The sequence below is a fragment of the Anopheles cruzii genome, chromosome 2, assembly GCF_943734635.1.
Source record: "Anopheles cruzii chromosome 2, idAnoCruzAS_RS32_06, whole genome shotgun sequence".
Lineage (NCBI taxonomy): Eukaryota > Metazoa > Arthropoda > Insecta > Diptera > Culicidae > Anopheles > Anopheles cruzii.
Window position 1 is genome coordinate 22,555,752 of NC_069144.1, and position 25,007 is coordinate 22,580,758.

The 25,007-nt window shown below is 49.4% G+C and overlaps 1 protein-coding gene across 1 annotated transcript in view; it reads right to left on the reverse strand.

Moving 5' to 3' along the window:
• LOC128268227 (protein groucho-like) overlaps nt 1–15,043 on the reverse strand; it is a 35,134-nt gene extending 20,091 nt beyond the window's left edge. The window contains exon 1 of the mRNA XM_053005265.1: nt 14,936–15,043. Within this exon, the coding sequence (XP_052861225.1) occupies nt 14,936–14,986 (51 nt within the window). The 5' untranslated portion in view covers nt 14,987–15,043. The remainder of the gene's footprint in view (nt 1–14,935) is intronic.
• Nucleotides 15,044–25,007: the final 9,964 nt, after the last annotated feature.

Here is a 25,007-nt window from a genome sequence, read left to right on the forward strand (position 1 = left end):
TAATAACAATCAGTAATGGAAAAACAGAACATGACAAGGAAACTTACTATCAAAGTAAAAAAAGTAACCTCCTTGGTTACATCAAATCGAAAACTAAACATAAGAAAAGAGATACAAATTAAAAAGAAAACACAAGCAAAGTGAAGCAAGCAAAAAGAGAAGAACACGCTTTAGCTGATGCAGAACGCTACAAATCGAAAGAAACGTTACAGAATAAAAAAAAACCCGAAAGGCATGGGAAAGAAATAGAAACCTTATCGGCAAAGCACTGGGCATTAGCATCTCGGGGATATCATCTGGGGCCGGGTGTAGTAATAATAATTTATCGAAAATAATCGGTTCTCATTTTCAACGCCGCACAGCATAATCCGCCACAGCCACAGCACCCTTGATGTCTGACCCCTTTTCCCGTCATCATGTCCCTGGGCTGTTTTGGGTTGACAACAAATTCAGCTACACACCCGGAGATCCATCCACCACAACAAGCGGAAAACTGGAGGACTGGAATCGGAACCGAGAAAAAAAAAACCGAAAAATCCCAAACACACCTCGACGATGCTCACAAAGCAATCCCCGGCCGTCAAGAGTGCACACGCACCGTCAGCCGTCAACCGCAGAGCGCCGGCCGCGTCCGCGTCCTCCGCCGTAGCACGTTTCCCATAAATGTTTGACAGATGCTCCGATATCTCATTAGACACACTCGCTCGGGCGGGCCGGGCCCCCCTCTCGAGCCGAACGCGAAAGAATTAGGACAACAAAAATAGTGCCGACCCTCCCCACAACAATGTCCCTTCATCCTGTGACCGGAAAACGATAAACCAAGGGGAATGGTGTTGCCGGACCACTTTCCGCGCGTTCCGCACTTTGGCGGCGGCAGTTTCGAAAGTCAAACCCTTCCGAAAACACGGTCCCCTTCTTTCCAGAGTAACCCTTCACCAGCGGGGCCACCGAAAGAAAAAAATGCAACTGTAGCACCTCCCGGGGATTCCCATCGTAAATCTTGCGCAACAACGCATTCCACCTCCCCTCGTCTGCCCGGGGAAAAAACCTCCCAACAAATTTTAAACGGCGCCCCGGAAGTAGAGTATCGTCACTACCTCTCCCTTGCCGGCCAACCCCGTTCCGCTTCCGTCAGCAGCAGGAATAAAAAGAACCGGAACTGCCAAACACGGGGGGACAGGCGCCTCGCATCCCCTCTCCAGCAACCGGACCCGGGGTGAACAAATTTAAAACCATCGCACGCACGCACCGCTCCGCACCGCACCCTCCGCCACGCTTGAACAATGAGTTATGTTTTCTCCCCGTGGCCCTTTGTGTGTTCCTCCCCTTCGGCGGGCAAAACACCGAACAGAACCTTCCCTCGTTCGCGCGGCACCTTCGCGGCAAAACCAAATCAACCGAGCAACTACCGTGTCTGGCTTGGGGGGTCTGGGCCCCGGACCCCTCTCTGCCTGGAACGGCACCACCATCGTAAAGTGAAAAATTCTAGCCGTCGAGTAATTGTTAATTAAGAGGGTTGTGCACGAGGCGAACACCGCGCCCCGCGCCACCAGCGGCATCATCACCCCGACCCGAAACCGTTAGGCGAGGACGGCGAAGGGCTGCCGCACCAGCGGGAGCGTAATGATCGTCGGAACAGCGAGAAAAAAAAACGGCGAAGGGTCTATGAGGGATCTAGAATGTGGCCGCTGTTTGCCAAATAAGGGCAGGCGGGCCGATCCTTCACCGGACCGGTGGTGGTGGTGGTGCTGCTGCTGGTGGTTATGAGGAGGATGATGATGATGGTTGTTGTTGTTGCACTAACCCCTAAAGGATCGGAAAATTATCACCCTACCCGCGCACCCGGCGGCGCTCTCTCGACCACCATTTTAATAACGACCTTATTGAGTAACGAAAACTCGGCGCCTACGGTTAGTTAGCTAACCACGGTAATAATATGTCACGCCGCTTGATGACGCCAAAGAAGAAAAGTAACTCGGAAAAGCAACAACCAACAGCAACAAAACGGCAAAACACAAAAGAAGCCAATGAAATAAGATGAAAAATGTAAAGAAACATGAGAAAAAACAATAAAATAAAAGCGAAATAAATCAAATAAAACCTCTCAACTCTCAACTCAAGCGAAAGAAACAGTACACAGAAGCAACAAAAAATAAAAACCAAAAGATAGTTCCAAACTGTTGACCGACGTCAATAGAACTAAAACAGTAGTTGCAACAAATTGGAAAGTCGCAAACATTGCCATACTCAAACTCAATAAGAAACGGAAATGAGATATCAAACCGAAAGAGAATCGAAAAAGAAGCGAAATGATTGAGAAAACATATCGGAAGTGTGAAGCATGGGAGTGGAACAGAAACACAGACAGAGCACACAAAAAACTCCAAACGCCAATAAAATCCTATCGAAAAGTTAAAACCATAAAACCAGCAGCGGCGCCGTAACTGTAACAAAACACCCTCCAAACGGTCAAGCAGAAACAGGGCGCAGGAACATCGGCAACCCCTTAAAGCAGATAAGGCCAAGGCACACGCGCACCCGTTGATGAAAAACCAGTGCCCGTTAGGCTAATAAACCCCTCACCACGTGGAGGGGGACAGAGACCCTACGGAAAACGGGGCGAATCGGTATCGGCGTCGGATTGGGGTGAGATGATGATGTCCCACCCCCCGTCGTCCTATATCGTCCACTGACCGCCGGCCGGCCGTCTGCCTGGCGCAACGCGACTACTACACTTACGACCCCTCCTCCGTCCGCTTCCTCTCCATTCCGCATCGGAACGGAGGGACCCCGGGGGGGCAAACGGACGCAAACAAGACGCTCAAATTAATCCGGAAATTATTATCTGTGAAACGGCGGGCACCCCTACGCACGCGGCGCGGCTTCAATCATTCCCGGGCCAAGTCCCTCTGTAGGGAGTACTTCACGGCCAGGGGTGCCGCTCATGCATCAACGAATGCTCGATGCATTCGTGACACCGCGGCGGAATGGTGAGAAAATAGGGGCGACCAGCAGCAGGCAGACAGGCAAACGGGAAGGCATGTAGAACCGGGGCCAGCGGGTCACCCCAGCAAATTGGTCCCCTCTCTCACGCGTGTATCCCTGCTCGATTTTTTGCTGTTGACCCCCTCCCGGAGATCCCTCGGAAATTAATACCATCCGACGACGACGACGACGCCAAGGGTCCCCTCGCTCTCTCTATTGATTTATCGTCCCTCGCCCTGATGCGATGGTTCGCTACCAGCAGCAGCAGCAGCAGCAGATCCTCCTCTCGCTCTCTAAATCAGGGACACAAAAAACGGGGGAAAGCCCATGGAACTGATGATGGTCACATACTCGCGCGGGGCGCAGTGTGCGTAGCCAGCAAACAAGGGCCGACACCCTTCACAGCACACGGGGACACAGTCCGGAGAGAAGATGGGATAATGAACGCTTCTTCTGTGTGCGCTTCACGGTCATTGGAAAGGCCGGCAGCGGCCAGGCGGGAAACGCGGGGCGCCGAAGAGATTTTCCACACACACATGGCATGGGCGAGGATGCGCCATATGTTCGATGATGCCAAACAACTTTAAAGCAATTACGAGGCGACACACTTCGAGGTGGAAACGTGTCCCGGCCGCCGCCGCCGCCGACCAACCGCCGAAGTGACGGAAGAACCCTCTGATACCCTCTGATATCCTCCGATACCCAAACAGAGGGAGAGAGAGAAAAAGAGAGCGATGAAGACTGAGCCAGACGGTCGCAACCATCATCATCCCCAGATTGATCTCCAGGGGCTAATGAAAGTGGGGTGGCCGGGAAAGCTTGAAGCGTACTTCGAACGACAGTCTGGACCACCACCATCACACCCCGCGCGCGCGGCCAACAATTAGAAATGTGCCACTCTTTTGGGAAGTCACGGAACAAGTCATTTTCTTTTCACAACAAACGGCATAAATTGTCAATTCCGGGCTCTCCGGTCCCCAAAGACGACCTCCAGAGTTCTCAAGAGGCCACTCTCCGATTACTTGCTCCGCTGCCAGTGCGTGTCTCTTCGCCGCCGGCAGAGGGCACGCCACTTAAGTTCTACGACGACGACGAAGACGACGAGCTCTAATGGCACTTTTCAAGTGTCACCCGGCGAAAAACTCGACACAAGGGTCCCTCCTCGGGGGCTAGCATCGGTGGTCGCCGCACCGCTTGAAGAGGTAGGTTACCTCTCCCCGGGCACCGCAATCCGTCGAGTGCCCTGCTCGGCGAGTACTTCCCTCGAGGGTGCAGTCAGCAAAAGCAACGCGGGGAACTGGTTCTCGTCGTTGCTCCAGAATACGGAAAAAGAATGTCCGCGGCAAGAAACCACCACGATCGGAAAGCGATACCAGACTCTGGCTCTCAGGGAGAACCCTTTCCTGGGAGTGGTGAGACGTTGGGCTTTCGGTTCCCCCACGACGAACGGCCGTTATGTTCCTGCCGGGTTTGTTCAAAACAGAAACGAAGTGCGATAATGTGTGAGTAGTGATTATCAATCACGCCAGCCGGGAAACGAATATTAAATAGGAGGACACTCGAGCGGCATTTGGCGCGCCGGATCCAGAGAGTGTAACCCCGTATTAAAGAGAGATTAGGAGGATAGATAGTGTCTCCACCGTATGACGGGCGTTCCCCGGAATTCCCCGTCGGATTACTGACGCAACGAGCCGTAAATCGCGCCTGGAGTGAGCACACACACTCGTCGGAGCAACCCTTCATCAAAACCCAACACGCCGTCTGTTCCGGGGCTCGATTGTTTGCCAGGGCGCTAAGACTCCACACGCCACAGATGGTTTCGTGGAAGATTTCGGGTGGCAAGCTATCCGAACCATCACCATTCAACCGCATCCAATTGTGTTACTCTTGCCGAACTAAGACGATCCGTTAAGCACATTATCAGCCGGGAACACACATTGCGCTTCGTGCTTCGCTGACTCCAAAGAAACAGTGTGTGTGGCGGGATTGAGTGTTAACTGCCATTCATCCGTGTTTCAGGCGTTCCGAGGTCCTGGAAGAGCATACTTTAAAGATCTATCAAAGAAGTATTTGCTATAATCTAGGATAGAGCGCAGTAACGGCAGCAGATGATTTCATTTTCTTTGCTCTCAATATTAAAATCTCCATCATTTGGAATATCCGTCCGACTAGACTATGACCATTGCGACTATGTGAAATATGACCAATCGCTAGTCTCAAGAGGCCGCTCCATAGACACCTTTTGTACGGCCAATAATTGCAATGGGAGTCGAGACGAAGAATGTGTCGAAGGCTGTCGTTAAAAAGAATTTTTCGAAGTGTTTCGCAAATAATTTAGAACCATAATATAGAAGAATAAATCTTGTCTAAAACATTCACTTCAAGAGAATTAATACAAGACCATCGATTTACTTTAAGCACATCACCCATCAAATGTTTTACTTAAACACATCCAAACACAGTACACCTTTTCTAATACCTTCTTCTAAGTACTCACGCTAAAGTATAGAGGTATTTGTGGGTTTCATCAATTGGTTTCTACTCTGCTTAAAAATAAACTGATCTTATTTTTCGAGTGTTGGAATTTTATATTAAATCCCTCGGTCCAATCTTTTCTACCCAATCTAGTTTTAAGATCATGAAAATATTGATCCAGCTATCGATGCCGTCGGCTGGCATCGCACGCGAAAGATGACCACACGACGCTTCAAAATGCAAACAAAAATTTATTGGACAACGATCGAATCGATGCGGATTTTAATTCGACTACGCGCACAAGCTGGAAGCCATCGCGCGCCCGTAAGCCACAACATAATTTGTGATTGTTTTTCTCTCTGGTCCCTGGTCCCTGGTCCCTCTGCCGTCTATCTCTATTGCTGGTACGGAGCTGCTATGTCTCTCCGCTCCTTTTTCTATTATTTATAATGCCATACAGCCTTCTCCGACGGCGCGGGCATGGCAAACCAACCCACCACACAACCACAAATGACTTTCTCTTTCTCCGTCTCGCCCCTGGACAAACAATGGAGCGACAAACATACAAACAAATAGCCGCCGCCGCCGCCAACGACGACCATCATCAAGAGGCTGGGGCTGTTCAACAACAACAGCGGCGACCCAGGAGGCGGCAGAGAGAACGATGCAATCCGTACCGCGTCGCGTCATCATCCGTGGCACCACCGCCCACCCTACCGGAGTGGAACCCTTCCTGCGCCGCACGAGTGGCCATGCCATCGCCATCATGCGAGAGTGAGTTTTATGTGTGTTTATTTATTTCTAGTCCGTCGTGTGTGTATTTATTCTGCGATGCCGCCTATTATTGTCACAGGCCACCCACCACCACCCATTCGGCAAATGCTTCCCCGCGCTCTCTCTCTCTCTCCGGTTCTGTCCGTCTGTCTCTAAATGCTCGTATCCCTGTGGACCGCCGCGGGACATGTGGTGCTGCGATCGATGCCATTCGACGTTCCGTGGAGTGAGGCCCCAAAGGGGATATATGTTGCTGTATGATCGGTTACCATCATTTCACAACTATTATGATGCGGAAAAACGGAGACAGAACACCGCTCGCCGCAGTTGTCACGGTCTGCATGCTCCAGACGACGAGAGACGGCTTAAAACAATATTTACTCAAACCCTTCTCGTCCCGGTGTCTACTTTTCGTCGAAGTCGAAGCTATTTTTAATACAAATTTAACCGGAATTGAAAACTAATTTAAGAGCATGGCGGCCCGTGAGCCACCCGAGCCAACTGGGCATTAACTGGGATGCAACATTGGCGCGCTCGGCCCATGATTGGGGGGTAATTCCTGATTTCCGAGGCAACCAACAAACGGGCGCGCGCGGCGTTAGACGCGAGACGCGACCACACACAAACGTGACGGGCCGGCAACCGCACAGAGACACCCGCGGTGTGGGGGATCGGTGTAAATAGAACTTTGGCCCCCAACGCGGCCATTGTGGTAAATAAGGACATGCAATCGGCGGCCCGGCGGCACCACGAAAACCACATCCACCATCGAGAAAAGCCTGCGACACCTGTGAAACATGTTTGTTCCATCGCCACCAAATTTGTTTGATTGACCGCAGCAGCAGCAGCACCGCCGCTCACCGCAACATCAGAACCGCAGCAACCCATCGGAACACGCACACGGCTGCCCGCAGCATGACCGGACGCGACAGCGCAAAAATCGGTTACATTTCAGTGGATTTTGTCAATCCCCGGATCAATGCTTCTGGAGACCACCCCCCGACAACCGCAGCCATTGTTCCTGGGGAGGGATCGAGAGGACCAGTGAAGGGTGTCCCCCGTTGGGAGTGCGCTACTTGCATTTAATTTTGGTTTTCAGCCCCCTTTTTGTGATGGCCAAAGTACCGTTGTTGCTCGTTCAACAACCATTTACATACTTAACCGCCCCGTCGTGTTGGCGCGTTGTTTAATGGAGCTGCGTGGCCGTGCGTACAATGTACGAATGTAGCCACGCATTATAATAAACGAGCCTCCTCGTAGATATGTTCATTTTTGGACATTGATTCAAAATACACTAAAAGTGGCCAACAGAAAGAGCTTTGTGATAGGAGTTAAAGTTGAGAAGGACAAGTTGAAACTATTGGGTTGATGGCTTTCGATGTTGCTAGTAGCGTTCTATGCATTCCTCCGGTTTTTATATGTACGGCATTTTTGTAGTTTGATTTTAAACTTCATGTTAATGTTACTCTCGAAAAATTAAAAAAAAAATGGTTGTTCAGTTCCGAATTCAAGACATTTGCGAGAAAAACTGCTTTTGCTTTTTCATTAAAAAAAAGTCGTCGAAGCACATCGTTTGGTCGTGAAAGATTACTGTGGACATGCTCCAGCAGTAAATACATGTGAGAGATGTGACTTTCGGCAATTCAAATAAGGTCATTTCGAGCTGAAGGATAAGTACCGTCTTGGTGCAATAAAAAGGTTTTAAGACGAGAAAGTGTTTAGAGGGGTCTGCACCCTTCCTAACAGCACAAAAATTGGCATAAACACTGAATGTGTCCCAAACAGTAGTTTTACATTGTTTAAAAGCCATAGGACTGCTCAACGATGGGCCGGACCTGGGCCCGGCAGATTGCCTCTAGTTGTGATGGTGGAATGTTACTTTTGTTTGAACGGATCATGCAACCGTGATCTTGTGCAACACAATCTGTAACTGCATAGCTAAGCTGTAGCTCTAACATAATATGTATCTGGAGTGGAAGTTTTATGTTTTTCAATCAAGTGTAGAGCATGAGAAAATTTTGTGTTCATCAACGTTTAATGGAGACTTTAAGGTAGCAAAACTAGGTTTTAGATGCAAAAGAGGACAACGAACAAATCAGTCACCACAAAGTGTAGAATTCATTAAGGTAAGAGCAATTGAAATTCCAATGGCATGATAAAAACTAAATATTGTTTATTAAAGAAACATCAACAGTTTCCTTTGTAGAGGATCGATAAACTTTTCAGGCACAAGTAACGCCATGCAGACGACGGCTGTGTTAAAAAATCATCAAATAAAATAGCAACAATTCCAAACGGACAATATCCATCACGGAAATAATATCAATTTCGAACGGGGAGTCCCTTTTTCCACGACCGATGTAACTTATCACAAAAAGGCTTCAAAATTGATATGCAAAACAGTAACGATGATGCCCATCAATTCCGTCGCTTCAATAGAAAAAAAAAACAACGCTAGTCTAGCGTCATTTTTCTTCCGCAACATTAGCGCCGGGGCGAATGCTTCGGCCAAAAAGGATGGAGACGTGAAAAATTAATTACCGTCCGCCGAGACACCACTTGGAAAAGGGCACTTTCCGTCGGTCGGTCGGTCGGTCGGAGGAGGGACGTCCCTGACGGCGACTGGCTGTGTGTCTAAACAAGCGTTTAAAATATATTTCAGTTCGCCCCGCGCACCAAACCGGAACCGCGACACCGAACGACCGGCCGGAAGTGGCTTTTACGCAAAAGAGAAGACGAAGAAGAACGGGCCAAGGGTGGTCTGGTTCGAAGGGGAATTTTACTCCTCGCTTAAATGGCGCCAGATGACCGGAAACCGACCCGGAGAGAAGTAACAGGCAACCGAGCAAGCGAGCGAACGAACGAAAAAAGGCGTCCAAATGCGAACAGATGACCAAACATAAGTCGAAAACATCCGAAAAGGGACGGACGCGCGCGGTCGGTGGGTTTGTGTGTTGCAAGTTAGAGTAGCGCCCTCCCTTTTCGCCGTCTATTTATCTTTTTCACTCTTCGATGCCTTGTCATGTTGTGTGATTATAATTTATTAGTTTTTAAATTACACCCCAGAAGCGAAAAAAACCCGGGAAAGAAAGGTTGCCGGTTGCGGCAGCGCCACCGAGGACGAGGGTTGCGCGCGCTCGCTGTGTGTTTGGCTTGCTTCAAATCACCGTAGTTTAAGGCGGCAGTTTAACCGTTCGGACCCTCTCTTTCGACCGCTACCAGGGAGCCTTCTGCCGAGGCGTGCGTGTGTGTATGTTGTTAAATTATGTACGCGCAAAACTAATGCGCAGGGCATGAGCACGTTCACACGTCTCCTCTACTCGCCTCGGTCGCGCGCGATTGGTCACCCTTCGGTTTTTGACTTTGTCAGGATACGGGGGGGATAAGCGGCGCCGGGCCTTGACAGCTGTTGGGCAGTGTGGGCAAAAGTGTAACTTCTACGATTAGGGAAGTGTTAATCCTCTTCCTATGCTGTTTCGAAGGAGCCGTGTGGCCACTTCGCTTTTGTTATGTTTTTAATTGAAAAAAAACACACAAAAAAACTAAAGTGTCTGAGTAAACTCAATAAATAAATCAAATCAATAACAAATGAAGAAAACATTCAAAAGATAGCATAGAAAGCATAGTAAGAAGAAAAACCAACAAAAGAAGGGAGCCAAAATAAGAAATCCGCAAAATCATGAGCAAATAAAATAGTAAGCTCTGGTAAAGGAAAGATGATAATGGACTTAACCAAAACAGTGTTCAAAATCATTCTATTACTATATTATTTTTTGCAAACAAAAACACAAAACAAAACATACACAATACAGAAAGTATTGAAACTCAAAACACAAAAATATACACGAACCAATAAACCGACCGATGAATTATGAAAGAGATAAAAAGAGAAAAACAATCAAATCATAAATTGTTTTCGAAAACTCTAGCACAGATGTGGCACCTCGCAAGAAAGGTGATAATGAGCAGCGAAAAGATCAACAGCATTAGGTGCTAAGGAGTAGTAAAACTAATTGAAAGGACTAAACAAACGTATGCAAATACACACGCGGCAAGCTGCTACAGCCCCGGGGCTAGCCTCCTGGAATTAAATAATCGAAAACCGCAATCCACCACGGGGCAGGCACAAGTTCTGCTGAGGGGCTGTTGGAAGGTGACGGCCGGCATTTAGCACATTTTCCTCTATGCCCTTCTGGCGATCCGAATCCGGCGATGGATCCGGGGAGGGAAAAAAGTTTCGAAAAATCCACCGAAAAATGCAACCGAAGCGCCTTTCAGCGCCACCCTATAGTCCTGGCCACACTCTCTCTGCATCGTTCTCTTCTGATGCTGCTGCTGTGGTTTTGACGAGGAATTTACAGAGGTTTCCAGGGCTCCCAGCAGTGGCTCCAATAAAACTTCTCCAACACCGTCGTGCACGTCTCCGCGCTCTTGCGCTCTAGTCACTGCGCTGCGGTGCGGTCCCTAGGTTCGGTCTCGGTTTAGGATTTGTACCTCCGACTCCCGCAGCAGCAGTACCACCAGTCGTCAACCGCCTCAACCTCTTGGGAAAAGTTTCTTCATTTTGAGGTTTGAAAGCTGTTCTTGTCTTCACTCCTCGCGCGCTTCCCCTCGCTCGGGCGGAACACCCAGAAAACCGAAAAACCATCCTTTCTCAGCCGGCTCTTTGGCAGGTATCAGTTGCCAATATGCAAGCTCAGCCCGTCCACACGGAACCCGACGGGACCGGCAAAGAATTCCCGGAATGGGAGGCTCAAGGCGGCGTAGTTCGGGGGCGGGTAACCGCACTCTTTTGGTATTTGGGTTGTGGCGGTGTTTGGCCGTTCTCATAACTCCAGCTTCTCACAGCGAGCGTAATCCTTCTGCTGCTCCAGAAACCCAGTGGCGGCGGTGGTGAGAGGCGGCAAAACCACGGACACGGCACGGACGGGCGGCGGGGAAGTCGTCCCAAAATCTACGAAAGATTCGAAGGCCGCTCCGGGAGCCCCAAGTTGGCGTTGGGCTAATGCGTTCCCCCCCCGAAGACCAACGATTCCGGGGGGTGGTGGTGGTTTTTGGACCGTTTTATGGGCGACCGTCACCACCGGACCAAAAACCCCGGAAGTCAGTCAATCGGCTTCTCTGTTCCACATCCGGAGAGGAGAGCCCCCGGGGTATATCCTTTTCGCCCCTTTTTTCCTGATGGATTGAAAATTTATTTCCTTGCAACCGCAGTCAGCCCCTGTCACAGATCATTTCGGTCAATCAATCCGCTTTTTGGAACGCTTCATCTTCCCTGGGCCGTGGGGTATGGTGATTTTTGGTAGGGTAGTCCGAGTAGCCGAGGCCAACTTTCCCTCGTTACTAGTCCGCAATTTAGGTGACCTTTAATGAACCTGACGTTTGCTAAAACGAGACTCGCCGAGACATTGGAGCAACAGTTTTTGGGGATTCCATTTGGCAAAATAATATGTTTGTATTATTTCGGCGGGCGGGCTAGAGGCCGGCCAACTTGCCCCAATCGTCCGATCCCGACGAGTGAGTTGCTGTTTATGCGTTTTACTGAAATAAATCAACGTCACACACACACACACAGGATTGGAAAAGAGAAGCTTTGGAACTTCGCTCAAACCCACAGCACCGGAAGGGTGACTAAATGCGGCTCGGCACGACGCGCCGAGACCCTGATTCCCTTTCTACGCTCTGTGCGCGCGTGTGTGGGAGTGGCTCAGATAAATAAACAAACACCCATCAACAAACCCACCCACCCCCTTTGAAAACGGTTCTGGGTAAACAAAACAGAGGGGGGGAAAAGCGCTGCCGGGAGGAAAACTCGGAGCCGGAAAACGCTGAGAGGGCGCATTTTGCTTTAACTCAACAAACGGAAAAAGCGCACAAAAAAACCCGCTGGAAGTGAAGGATTTTGGGCGTGAGGTGATTGAAACGGATTTTCCCGAATTTAGCGAGAACTGAAGAAACGGAACGGCGCACGGAACAGACAACCGACCGCGTACAAATACTTTCCAGTTTGAAACCCGTCATTTTGTACCCCACGGAAACGAACGAGAATGGTTTCCCCACACACAGAAAAAAAAACCTTCCCGACGACGCCAGCTCCGTCGATCTTCTGCTCGGTAAAAAGCGATGAAAAGCGGAGGAAAATCGGCCACCAAACCGTCTGCTGGCCCCCACAGCTGAGCACAGCAAGCGATGCGCTTTCTCGCTCTCTCTTTTTCTCTTCTTTTCTCTGTCTCTCCCAGAAGCAAGGATCCGGCTCTTCATAGCCGCGCGGTTGCTATGGGAAACGTGCCTCGGGTCTCCTCAGGATCGACGAGGCTGTGAGATGATGATGCCTGGCAAACTTCATCTCGCACACACTAAAACGAGAAAGCAGCAGCGCGATAGAGTGAGAGGGCCACCCAAAACCTGAAATGCGGAAGCCAAAGAAACCTCCAGGTACGAGGTTTTGGCCTAATCTTTTCGCCATCCGCCGACCGACGAGTCGCCAAAAAAAGTGTGTGTTTTTCTCGTCACTCGCTGTTTATTTTCCCGCTGTTTTCCCGATGCCGTGCCACAGACACGCACACGTTCTAGCAATTTCCGAACTGCCACCGGAAAACATATTCCCCGTCGACGTCGATGCTGCTGGCTGACGGTGGCAGCAGAGAGGGCGGCCCACACAGCATGTCCCGCGCCTTCTTCCTGGAAGCTTCGGATTTTGTTGACTTTAACGAACAGAGTGGCCCACCGGCCGTACCTGCGAAAGGATCTGACGCAAACGCTAGGCTGGGGGCTGGGGAGAAAACAAGGAAACGGAGAGCACGCGGAACGGCCAAAGCAAACAACGGTGACGAAAGGTAAAATCGGCTTCGACGTCGTCGTCGTCGTCGTGGTTGGAAATATTTTCCCGTTCTCCGTTCAACGGTCCCTCGTCGTCGGTGGGAGGTTGACCCGGTGTCCCCGTCGTCGTCGGGGGGGGAAGGTCGAATTTCAATCTTGACGTTTGCCCGTGTGTTTGCTCAACTTGTTTCTCAACACAAACACACCGCCCGCCGTTCCACACCTCGTTATGCTGGCCAAACAAACCCGCCACCGTCAGCCCCATCACCGCCGCCGCCATCGTCGTGCCCATCGGGAGCTCCAATCATCATTAAACGGTAGCCAAATATGTCAATGTTGCGCGCTCCGGAACACGAGCTCGGTCGGGAACCGGTCCGCGAGCGGAAGGTACGAGAAACTTATAATGTTGTTAAAATCAAGATGGCTCGAACGCTTTAGTTGTTAATCCACACACAGTTTGTCGCGTTCCATTCACGCCGGATCCGACTAAAGGTGTTCCACCTCACGATCAATCTCCGGAATCCACGAAACCCGCGAGAGTGCGATTTAATGAACGAACCCCCCAAAGGGGGGACCGATAGAACCACCAAGTCCACCGGAGGGGTCGGGGGGTTTCACGCCCCGTGAGGTCACACCACGAGGCACGATGACGGGTGGTGGTGGTCGCTTCTCCCGCGCCGCCACGGGACATAATTGCATCGACTACACAAATTCCGCGTATAATCAGCTTCGCCACCCACTCGGCCTCGGCCAGCCACCGATCAACAATCATCGTCGTCGTCATCATCATCATCATTCCATCATAATTCGTCTCATCATGAGGTTAACCATCCACGAAAGGCACAAAAAATTCCGACGGTCGAGAGCGAAAGAGAGAGCGAGTGACAGGAGATGTGTCAGGGCACATCATGTGTGAGTGTGTCTGTTAGGGAAGAGGGAAAGAGAGGGAATACACAGGACGAGGACGACGACGAGATGGCGTTTGCACGCTTTGCGCTAATCGGCACCGTTAATTAAATACAACCTTCTTCCCCGCTGGCCGTCCCGCTTTTTACTCCTTCTCTCTCCCTCTAATTTTCCCTCTCTTTCGTACACTCTCTCTCTCTCTTGCTCGCTCTGCGAACCCCTAAATAGCGACGCCGTCAAGTGATGGGGGCTCCGCGCCGGGGCGCGCGCTTTGTTCTGCACCGAAAACATCCGCCGCAGCCGCCACACCGCAATCCCGCGTGTCCCGCCGGCGTCCAGGAGCGGGCGTAGGCAGGAAAAACGAATTAGAACCCGGCGAGGTAATTATACACGCCCGTCGTGGGCCGGGCCGGTGAAGGGTTCGGTTCCGTCTAGCGGCGGCGAGTAAGTTGTGAGCGATGCCAGAGATTATGCTGCCTTTCCTCCCTCTGTCTCCTTCTCGGCGCACTCGGCGCGCGGTGTGAGATAGTAATTAAATCGGAATCTCACAACACAATCTTCACGGGGCCCTCTTCGCTCGCGCCCTCTCCCTCCTCCGTCTCTCCGGTGTGTGTGGTATTATTTTTGGCCACGCCGCAAGACCCTCCCTCGGGGGGCGATTTTAAAAAAGGGCCCTCCACAGAAAGGTCCCAACTAACAACGTGATGACAGGGCAGAAACGGGGATTTTTCTTAAACCGAAAAAACCGAAACATCCCACTTGTGGGCGCCGCCAAGAAGTACGCCACAAAATGCGTGATACGGTACCGCGTTGTAGTATTTCCATTCCGCCCGCCACCGGGGCTTCCGATTCCGACGTTTCTTTCGGGCAAAATTCTAAAATAAACCTGGACGTCCCCCTGGAACGGCATGCAATGTATGTTGGCTTAGAGCACACCCACGACGACGCACGCGTGTGTGTGTGTATCAACACTTACCGGATGGCGGGCCGCAACCGCAGCCGCATTGATGCCAGCATTCGGGTACATCTTCTTGGTCGCCGACGGCGCGTAATATCAACGGTTTGAATTATGTTTCGGTGGCAAGCACACACTGCACTGCACAGTTCCACACGGTGATTCACAATGGGGGTTTTGTGACCCCACGGGGGGTTTTTTTGCTTGAAACACTCTCTCTCTTCCGATCGGATCGGACACTTTCCTCACTCCGGGTGACTACCACCCATTTATTTCGGCACCTTGCACCAAACTCAGGTTGACAGTAATATCTACGGAAATCGGAGAAAGAAACGGATTACTATTAAAAGGCACCAATCCCTGCTTCGTGTCCTCCTGCTGCGTTCACTGGTAATCCATCATATATCGGCCACCTGGTACCACCCATCTTGAGTGTTAGTGGCTGACCTTGACACCTTGATTGAAAGCTGGTAAATTATCGGATCGTATCTTGGTCACCCTTACTGTGAGCAACCAACAAGTCACCAAAACGGTTGATCCTTCGAAACCCCGACGGCCGACGGCATTCGTGTGACGCGTACAAACACACCGTTGCAATTATGCTTTCTACAGTCATAAATCATACTTTTCGATCGTTCGAATGGACTCTGAAGGACTTTTGACGACCATTCGGTTTGATTACATTTAAACAAACTGTCAAAATGCAGAACACAACAAAGCCACGCACTTACTGAGCTGACTTGTCAAAGCAACCCGCGGGCTTACATTTCTTTCGCTCACCCAAATAACGCACCACATTGTTCCGAGTTTTTCCGACCAAAAGACCCGTTTTGGTTACTAAATAGAAGGTAAACTTGAAACAATGACTTCTTTTATCTTCTTCTTCGTTTTTTAAGCACTTTTAAACACAGAAAAAAGGAACTCTTCACAAAACATTTTTATAAACGAAGAAGCACACGCACAGGCACGCGCGCACACGACGTCAAGTGCGCTCAAGCATTTCAAAGCGAGCAACCGAAGTAATCCAATTTGTGTCGCGAGCGGGCGGACCTCCCCTCGCACCCACCCGGGGTCATCGGCGGCGGCGGCGGTGTGTAGTGATCCTTGTTTTTTTCCTCCTCTTCGCGGTACAATGGTCGCTCTCTCGTGTCGTTGCCCACAATCCTCCGGTGGCGCGGCGGCGACGTTGACGCCAAATTCAATTATCAACCGATTTCACTTTCCACTCGTGTTCACACGCGTTCCTTCTCGCTCGCTCACTCGCTCTCTCACCGCTCACTCTGACCGGGTCCGTAGGTGACAGTAGCAGGCCGCGCGCGCTGTGCACACCATATTACGCGCTAATGCGCGTATTCACGCCGTCGTCGGACGGTGACAAACGTGCGCCGTGTGCTGCTGGGCACCTCATTGCCACCACACACACTCGATCTTTCGCCCATTTTCTTTCTCCGTGTTCACATCGATTGCTTCGAAAATAAGTCGCTAGCGCGTGCGCTCTCTCTCTCACTCTGTCGCGGTCGCGCTTGACTCACTTCTTGGCCGGGCTTGTGTGTGATGTGAGGCAATTAATTACCAGCGACCCGTAAAAAAGGTCTCTACGGCGGCGGCCACCGGGCAACCCAATGGCGCGCCGCTTTGCCCTTTTCACTTTTCTTTCTCTCCCTCTTTCACTCTAGGTGCCCGACTATTGCTCCCGGGTGCCCTTAATTCTGCGGGTACGAGCACACACCGGGACCCACGGACGTGCACGCACACACAAAAAGGCGCAAACACACTATCTTCCTTCTCGTGGGGGCTTCCAGAGAAAAATAATTGCTGACGCTGCTGCTGCTGCTGCTGGTCACTAATGAAATGAACCGAAAAAAGGGCCCGGTTACCCATGCACACACACATTCACACACTATAACGGCCTAGTGGAGGTAAAAACTACATTCCCCGGAATCTAGCCGGTCTCCCGTGTTGTGTTGGAAAAATCTTCCCATCTCCACGATGCAGAAACGAACGCGAATGTTTCACCGAACCAAGCACCACGTCGCATACAAATAGCCGTCGGCGGCCCGGAGCCACCGTAGAAGGCTTTGCACTGAACACCAGATAAAAAAAACAGTAACCCGGCGGGGGATCACTTGGCCATGTTTCAGCCGATCTGCGGAAAGCTTCGCGTGTGTACAAACGAGCTGCGTACCAGATTCCACGTCCAAAGTGACGACACGATGCTGCTGCTGCTGACGAACGAAACTGCGAAATCAACTGATGTGACGCTGTCGGCCACGCACGAATAACACGGAACGACGACGACGACTCAACCACGGCGTAAGATGAAAATCAAGCGCAAAAAGGAGCGCAACCTTCTCGGTTGGAAGTTGAATTTTTTTAATTTGTTTCTCTCCTTCTCTGGATTGGGACAGATTTTTGAACCTGACTTTGAGTTTTCGAACCTGACACCCGAGTCAACCTACGAACGCCGGACGAGTGAAAGACCTAACGCATACCACCGAACCACGGCGTAAGACTAACTACCACTACGGACGCGTACACGCGCTCGTATGTAGTGGTGGAGGCGCTTGGCCAACGCTCGTGTACGGATACGTTGTGTCGTACGACGGAGCGCCCCGGTGCGTTTACAACGCATGTTTCGGGCGTTCGAACCACGTTCAAAGTCGAAACGAATTCGCCTTTATCGTTTGTTTATTGTGAGTTTCGCGAAACATTGCTGATTGTTTCCTTTTCCGCATTATATTGAGCCTTTGCTGATACCAAACAGATTTGCAAAGCTCGTTTTGGGCGCATGGCCAGCAATAATCCGAAACAAAGTGACAGCTTCGAGGGCGCTCGAGTTGCCCGGTCGGCCATCGTGCTTGTTCCCGAGTGCCAGACTGTACCAACAATCTATGTTCCCGAATGTTTTCCTTTTTTCTTCGAAGGATGGGCTGAGCGGAGTTTATTAAATTTACTTTATAGACACGACCCCAGAAGATGATCCATGTTACCGAAGCCACAGCCACAAACCTCGGTGTTGGAGAGCAAGTTATAATACAGAAGAACCTTCGGAGATCGTCCTCATCCCACAACCTCTGCCACGTGAAGATGCTCCGAATGGTGTCGTTCACGTTCAAAGATGTCTCCCTCCAAGGCGCCCCTCTTTGCGCGAATGTTAACAGCTCAACAATCTGGGTCCTAATGATTAACGCAATCCGATTGCAATCACCGTACCGAAACTCTCTACACTCTCTATCACCTCGTCCAACAGGGTTTGGCCATTTTCTGACGCTTCCAAGAACTACCAGGGCTGTGCCAGTTGTGGCATGTTTGATCAATAGGCGTGCCGTGGTGTGTCGCTCGGATTCAGATTAAACAAACCAGCGCCAACAACTGCCGCCGCCGGAACGCCTTCGCTGGAGTATGCACACATCTTTTTCAACATTCCAACAAACCCGCCGCCTGCAGCGAGTGAGTCACCGTGTGGCTCAAATATTGACCACTTATAGCAACCGCAACCGACCGCCAGCGTCAAACGATTGTTCAAACATATCAAGCCTGGGAGCCTCGCGGAAAGCAAACGCGAAGTACGTGGCGTGTCGGCGTCCAAACAAGTACCAGCTAAGTACGCGCGGCCGCGGTTCGCCGCCCTGCCTCGTGCGGTTCAAGATGGCGCCAAAAAGCTTCAAAAACACTGGGAACCTGTTTGTGATCCAAATCATTTTTGTTTGCTTTCTTCGACGGCCGCCGACGAATCATTCGGATGCTTCGGATTCTACCAAACCGCGACCGCGCTCTTGCGGACCGAAACGTTTGGTGGCCCTGTAGTAACCTGTAACACCCTGTGGCAATGGGGGTGATTACATTCAAAGTACTGCATATCGATCCACGCGCACCGCCGCAAGACAATGAGACGATCAAAAGGCCACAAGACCCGCCGGAAGTGCAGCAGACACGTCTCCGCCAGCTCCACGGGGAATCGGTTAAAAAAATAATCGGGAACGAAAACAAACAGGAACGTTCCCGGCCTTCGGCAGACGAAAACGGGGGCAGGCTGGCTGCAACAGCAAACATTGCCTCCCGGCGCGCGTTACCGGAGTTCGAGGTTAGGCGACGAAAGAAGCGAAGAAACAAGGTGAAGTTGTTACACAGCCCGAAGAAAAAGGCAAACATCTGAGTAATTATCACACCCCACCGGAAGGGGGCCGCACCCTGGGTGACGCACGGGGTCGGAAACCAATATGTTGCGCGTTCTATTGAACTCTGGTTTGGACATTCCACATGCTGCCTACCGAGAAACGCCACCGTAACGGTTCGGTTTTTTGGAATGTTCCTTCCTTCCGACATAGCGTTCTTTTTCCCTTGAATCTCTGGGGCGGACTATGGAATGGCTCCTGGGTGCCCTCGGGGGAGGGCGAGCGCATGTTTGCGTTGTGCGGCAGGCACTGGGGCAGTTACCCCGTTCGACGGGCGGCGACTCCGACTCCGAGTTGGTGCCGCACAAGCAATAAATCGTTAAAATAAAACAAACAAACATTACATCTGACCCACAAAGAGGCTGAAGGAGCACCCGAGCGGAAGGTGTGTGTGAGAGAGAGCAAGAATCCGCTCTTTGTAGGTTCGGTTCCAAAACGTGGTTTCGCTCACATGGCTTCCTTTTAGTGTTGCTATTAGCACGCTGCTCCATCTCTCTCTCTCGATCTCTCTCCCTGCTCGGCTGCGCCAGAGTAAATAAAACTTTGTTAAATAGTAAAGTCAACATCACACACCAAAAAGAAGAAAAACAGGGTCATATTTACGGTTGGTCTCGGTCGGTTGGGTCGTGACGGTGGCGACGTGGGATGCAGGAAGTCTGGCATTGGAAGGAAGGAAGTGGAAATTAGAAGCCTGCCGATGCGGATTTATCATCCAGCGAATCTCCCGGGAGTGCCGGTCAGGAGTGCGAGTACGTTGGGAGTCACACCATTTCCGACAAACGGTGGACAAAAGGGGCCAAGAAATTGCGAAACACGATTAGAAAGAAGATGAATGTTTACAAAACATAATCTAACTTGTTGAGCTCATTTAAGCAAAAGAAAGAGAATTAAAAATAACCTAAATTATACGAACTGAAGAAATTCAACAAAATTTCCACCTAATTGCAATGTTTGCTACTTTCTTTGAACTATTTCTTTTGCTACTTCCTCTATAGCTTGGAACTGAGTAATAAATGTACACATTGAACAAGAAAAGTGCGTTTATCTTTTAAATAACTTATAGTTAATTGCATAAGTAACAGATTAGAAACTATTAGAAACACTACAAACATTTTTTAAACGTTTGGCCAATATGTAAAAAGGGGAAAAAAGTTTCGCAAAACAGAAGCATAAATAGGATTTAAAATTTAAAATATCAAAAAGTCACCAACGTCACCGATCTGGTGTTGGTGAAGCAATAAAGTAGTGGACCATCGCACTATAGGAACACAACATCTGTGTTTTTATTAACGCTCTCTGAGGCTTATTGGTTAAACGAAATGGAATTTTACAACCTGTCCAGTGTACCGTCGAAGGTCAAGGCCACGGTTGCCTACTTCGTCCCATTGGTTTATGGTCACTGTCGTCTTCGGACAGTAAAAACCCTTACGGGTAAAGGCTATTTGGGAAATAAAACACTTAAGGCTGGTCTGCTTATGTCATTCGGAACTGTTCCGAGCATCTGTTTTCAGAGGGACCACATATTTCTTTTACTGTTTGCACATTTCTTTGAACTTCTCAATATGGGTGTCCTTTTACGGTTTAAAGCGGCACGAAAAAGACAAACCGCCAAGGACTCACCAACGACAACAGGGACTTTCGGTAACTCCGATTATAGGGTAAAAATATGTCAATATAAATCTATTACGCAACATCACCCTTTGATGGCAAAGTTAAAATGATGAAGAATAATAAGAGCACTGACAGCACCATGCGCCTCCATTGAAGGAGTAAACAAGTTGACGTTTGAATTATTGTCGGATTGAAACAATCATCTGGTTAAAGTTGCCTTCCGTAGGGCTGCACAATTTCTACAATTTCGCTAAGCCCAACATGGCGTCAATGCTGAGTGCGGTCGTGCGGTGAGCAAACCTTTACCACCATAAACCGGCCGACTTCGCGCGACATGGGGACGGCGCTCAAGTGCTTGAATCAACAACCCACAACATGCCACAAACTTCTTCCCCTCTCCCCGGCAGCCTCGGGCAGCGATCGTCTTCCCTCCATCGTCGCGATCACGGCTTTGCCGGTGTTTCGTGGCCCATACTTCATACTTTTAAAATGTTAATTTCCGTGTAAACAATACAACTTCTTGTGTTTAATTAGCGCCGAAACACCGGCAACACCGGCCTACGGGCTCGGAGCGGGCAGACAAGGGTGCTCCAGCGGGCCCGGCAACATGGCAAACACGACTTCAACCGTACAGTTCAAACATCGCCTTATGCGGATCTTCGTCACATCAGCGAAAGAGTGATTTGACGAAAGAGCGCTATTTATGCTGCCCTCCGGGAACTTGGTGTCTGGGATGCGGGATGGATTTCCAACAAAGAAGCAACACTGAGTAAAGTAAAATGAACAAAACGTAGCTAAGAGTGCAACGATTGCTCACGACTTTTGTCATTGTTTATGTTTATAGAAATCTGCACACAGCATTTTCAAATAGAAAATAATTGGATAAACACAATTGGTCAATTTATTTAATAACTAATTATCGCTTTAACATATTCACAGTGTCTAATAAATTGTTTTATTGATAAAAAAAATCTAGTTTCAAATTGATTAGAATATTGTTGACGCCAAAAGAACGTAAGAACGGTGCCAAAGTTAGAAAGAAGGTAAGAAATAAATACAGAAATTACGAAAAATTAGTTGATTACTTCAAACAGAAAACAGAATCAGTAGTACATTGTATTCGCAGTTAACGATCTTGAAGAAGAGCGCGATACAAAATTCATAGAAAATTAATAATTTAATGAGAGGTGAAAATACAAATTAATTAGAACTTTGCACTTCGCATGCTCCTCGTAATGCAAACAAGCAGCACCAGCGGCGGGTACAAGTAAGATGAAAAAACGGACAATAAAATCATCAATCGGAAAGATACAATAAAAAGTCCCGGAAGAGAAGAGCTGCCACTCTCGAGTGGGGTGCGTAGTAGGCTGTGCCCATCGACAACCGAATGCCAGACCGAGCCGTTCGGCCGCCCTGGCGTTAATGGGTATCATAAATTTTTATATCTTTTAATCAGCGAGCAGGGGGCAGCCATCGCATCGCGGTTCGAAGTGCGATGGCTCGCGGCCTGATCCACGGGCCGGCCTGGTTTATGACCGAGGCCGAGGCAGTGCAGCTCCAAGGGTCTCGCAGCTTTCGGGCGGAGGTGAAACCGTTTTGTTATTAAGTCGACAGCTGATATAGTAATTAAAAATTTATGGTTGAATTATTGCAGTAGAGCGCGCGCGCACGAGAGTCGATTTGCTTACTAGGGCGCGCGGAAGCCTAATGACTCCGCTGCGTATTAGGCTGCGAATGTAGGGGTGGGCTCGGGTGGCTGGAAGCATCGCAGAGGAGTCGTCGGAGAAAAGTCGCCGTAATGGCGCGAAGGGGGCTACCGGGCGTCTAGTGTTTTCAAGCTGCGATAAGGTTCATTAAAGTTTCATGGTCAATAGTGGTTACTGCAAATTTACATCATGTTTTTTTTGTCATACTTTGACATTGACCGGCCCATTCTAACGCTGCAACTTTGTACGTAGCCACACCGTTCATCTTTTCGTATGTGCGTAGCTGCAAAATTATTTTAAGTACTCCTAACGTCAGTAATTCATGACCTCAGAAATCAGCAGGAGAACCTTCGACACACTTTACTATACGGATACTTAAACAGTATTAGAAACACCATCAAACTGAAATAAGTAGACAGATAATTTTCAATTTCTTACATGTCACAAAATTGAACAAAACTTGTTTTAACATTAATCCTTTTGTGTTTAATTGTGAGGGAACTCTGTTCTCATTCGAAGCCCGTCGTTTAGGTGAATTAAGGTTTGTAGTCGATCTTGTTGAGCAACTTATACCTTGCTAGGGCCCAACACTATTAGCCCCATAATCTTACTATGGCGGAACCTAGGTTTATTCGAGTGTTTCAAACAGTTTCAGACCCTTGCGTCTTATTTGCCCTTAGCAAAGGATCAAAAAAGGCTACGAGGCTGTTGATTCTTTTTTCAAATTACCCCGAGTGCGCCAACCGGAAGCGCAGCAATCGTCAACAGCTTGAAGATAAGAGTCATTCAAAGGCAAATCGTTTATTAAATCAACTCGTTGAGATAGGATTGAGAGCAAGGATTAGGAGTCACGGAACCCTCCAACGATTGCTTATAATTAGAGCGAATAATTGAATCATAATCCATCATCGATTACGGATGTGTCATTGACGTTAGGACACTCTCGACTCGCGGTAACAGCCCATCCGTGACTCACTTAAGCTCCTTTGTCAATCTCACCGTCGCTATCACCAAAAACTGATTATCCCGTAGCCGACGGGTTGCAATAAATAAAGACGTGTAGCGACACACTTTGCCTTTATCGTATGCCTTAATCGAACCGTGCCATCACGTTTAAGGCAAAAAATAAAATAAATCAATTGAATGATGTCAAAACAAAAACCTGGCGGAAGCCCTTTTGTGACCGCAGTTGTGGGTTTCGCGCGATAAACGGGTCGTGCTGGGGCGCTATAAAACTTCGGGTCAGATAACGAGTTGTCACGAGCTGATTACCGCAGGACTGGTCAATGGCTGACCGAAATTGATTCGCACAGCGAAGAAGGATACAACTCCCACACAGCGACCTTCTGCCACCCGGACCCGGACCCGGACAGCTGCAAGTCGACATGTGTAACGCCGTCGTCCCCTAGGCGCCAAGCTTAATTTGTTCGTGTACACGGCCAGACGCGCCCCGTGACGCCGTGAGCCTTAATCACAAAGAGGTACGGGGGCCACCAACGGGTGGCCCAGACATCTGGTTAGGCGATCGGTTCCCTCCCGTCAACTTCGCAGCGGTACGGTACGTGACACCATCGACCTGAATGATTGATTGTGGATCCATCGCACGTTTCAGCACGATTTACGACCCGTGTAACCGGCATCGGGAGGTGGGCCCACGGCGGGGTGGCCGATAGCCTCCGAACCGGGGGCCATTTTGCGCTCGACTCTCGGCACTTATCGGGTAATCGATTTCGCTAATGGTTCGCGCGCGGTACCTTTCCGACTCCAGGGCCACGCCGCGCGCCAGAAGTGGTCCCGGAAGAAATCATCGAAGTGGATTATAAGTATCTCCCCAAATCGAGAGTCCCGGTTCCAGCTACAAGGAAAGCGGGTTGTTTCCCAATTCCTGTCGCCAAAGTGTCCCAACGCGGCGCGCGGAGGGGAGGTTTTACAACAAGTTTGCTGTCGAACATGCTGTTGGTGCGCCTCGGTGCTTATCTCGGAGGCGATAACGAGCGATGCGCACCTTCCAACGGGCGAACAGAGGAGAAGAGAGCAGCTCTCGCAGTTCCAAGCCCCTCTAATTTAGTAACGCAACTCCTTCAACGGGTTCTCAGGTGTGTGAAGTTACGGCTCGTCGCTTGTCGGTCCGTTTGTTCTACATTTCATCGCCCCTATTGTTTGCTGTTTTCTTATTGCATTGCTGTCGTCCCCAATGAGACATCTGGCGCACTCAAAGACTATGCATGTTTCCGCCAAGGTCAGAGAATTACTGAAAAAAGTTTCTCGTTCATTTATTCTTTATCAATTCATTTATTTCATTCTTTCTTGGTATCTTCCTTACTTTATTTCTTTCGTTCTTTCTTTCTTTCTTTCTTTCTTTCTTTCTTCGTTTCTTTTTTGTTTTTTCTTTCTTTTTTCAAAATAATACAAATAATTGTAATAATACAAAATATTATAGACAATAAAACAAAACAAAACATGAAAAAACAGTGTTACAGCGTTGTTGGTTGAATTAATGCTTAATGTAACACTTCAAATAAGTGAATCCAAAGTTTAAATTGAAGGTACTACCATTGCTACCATTACATTCTTCATGTTCTTATTTGTTCGCTTGTTTCT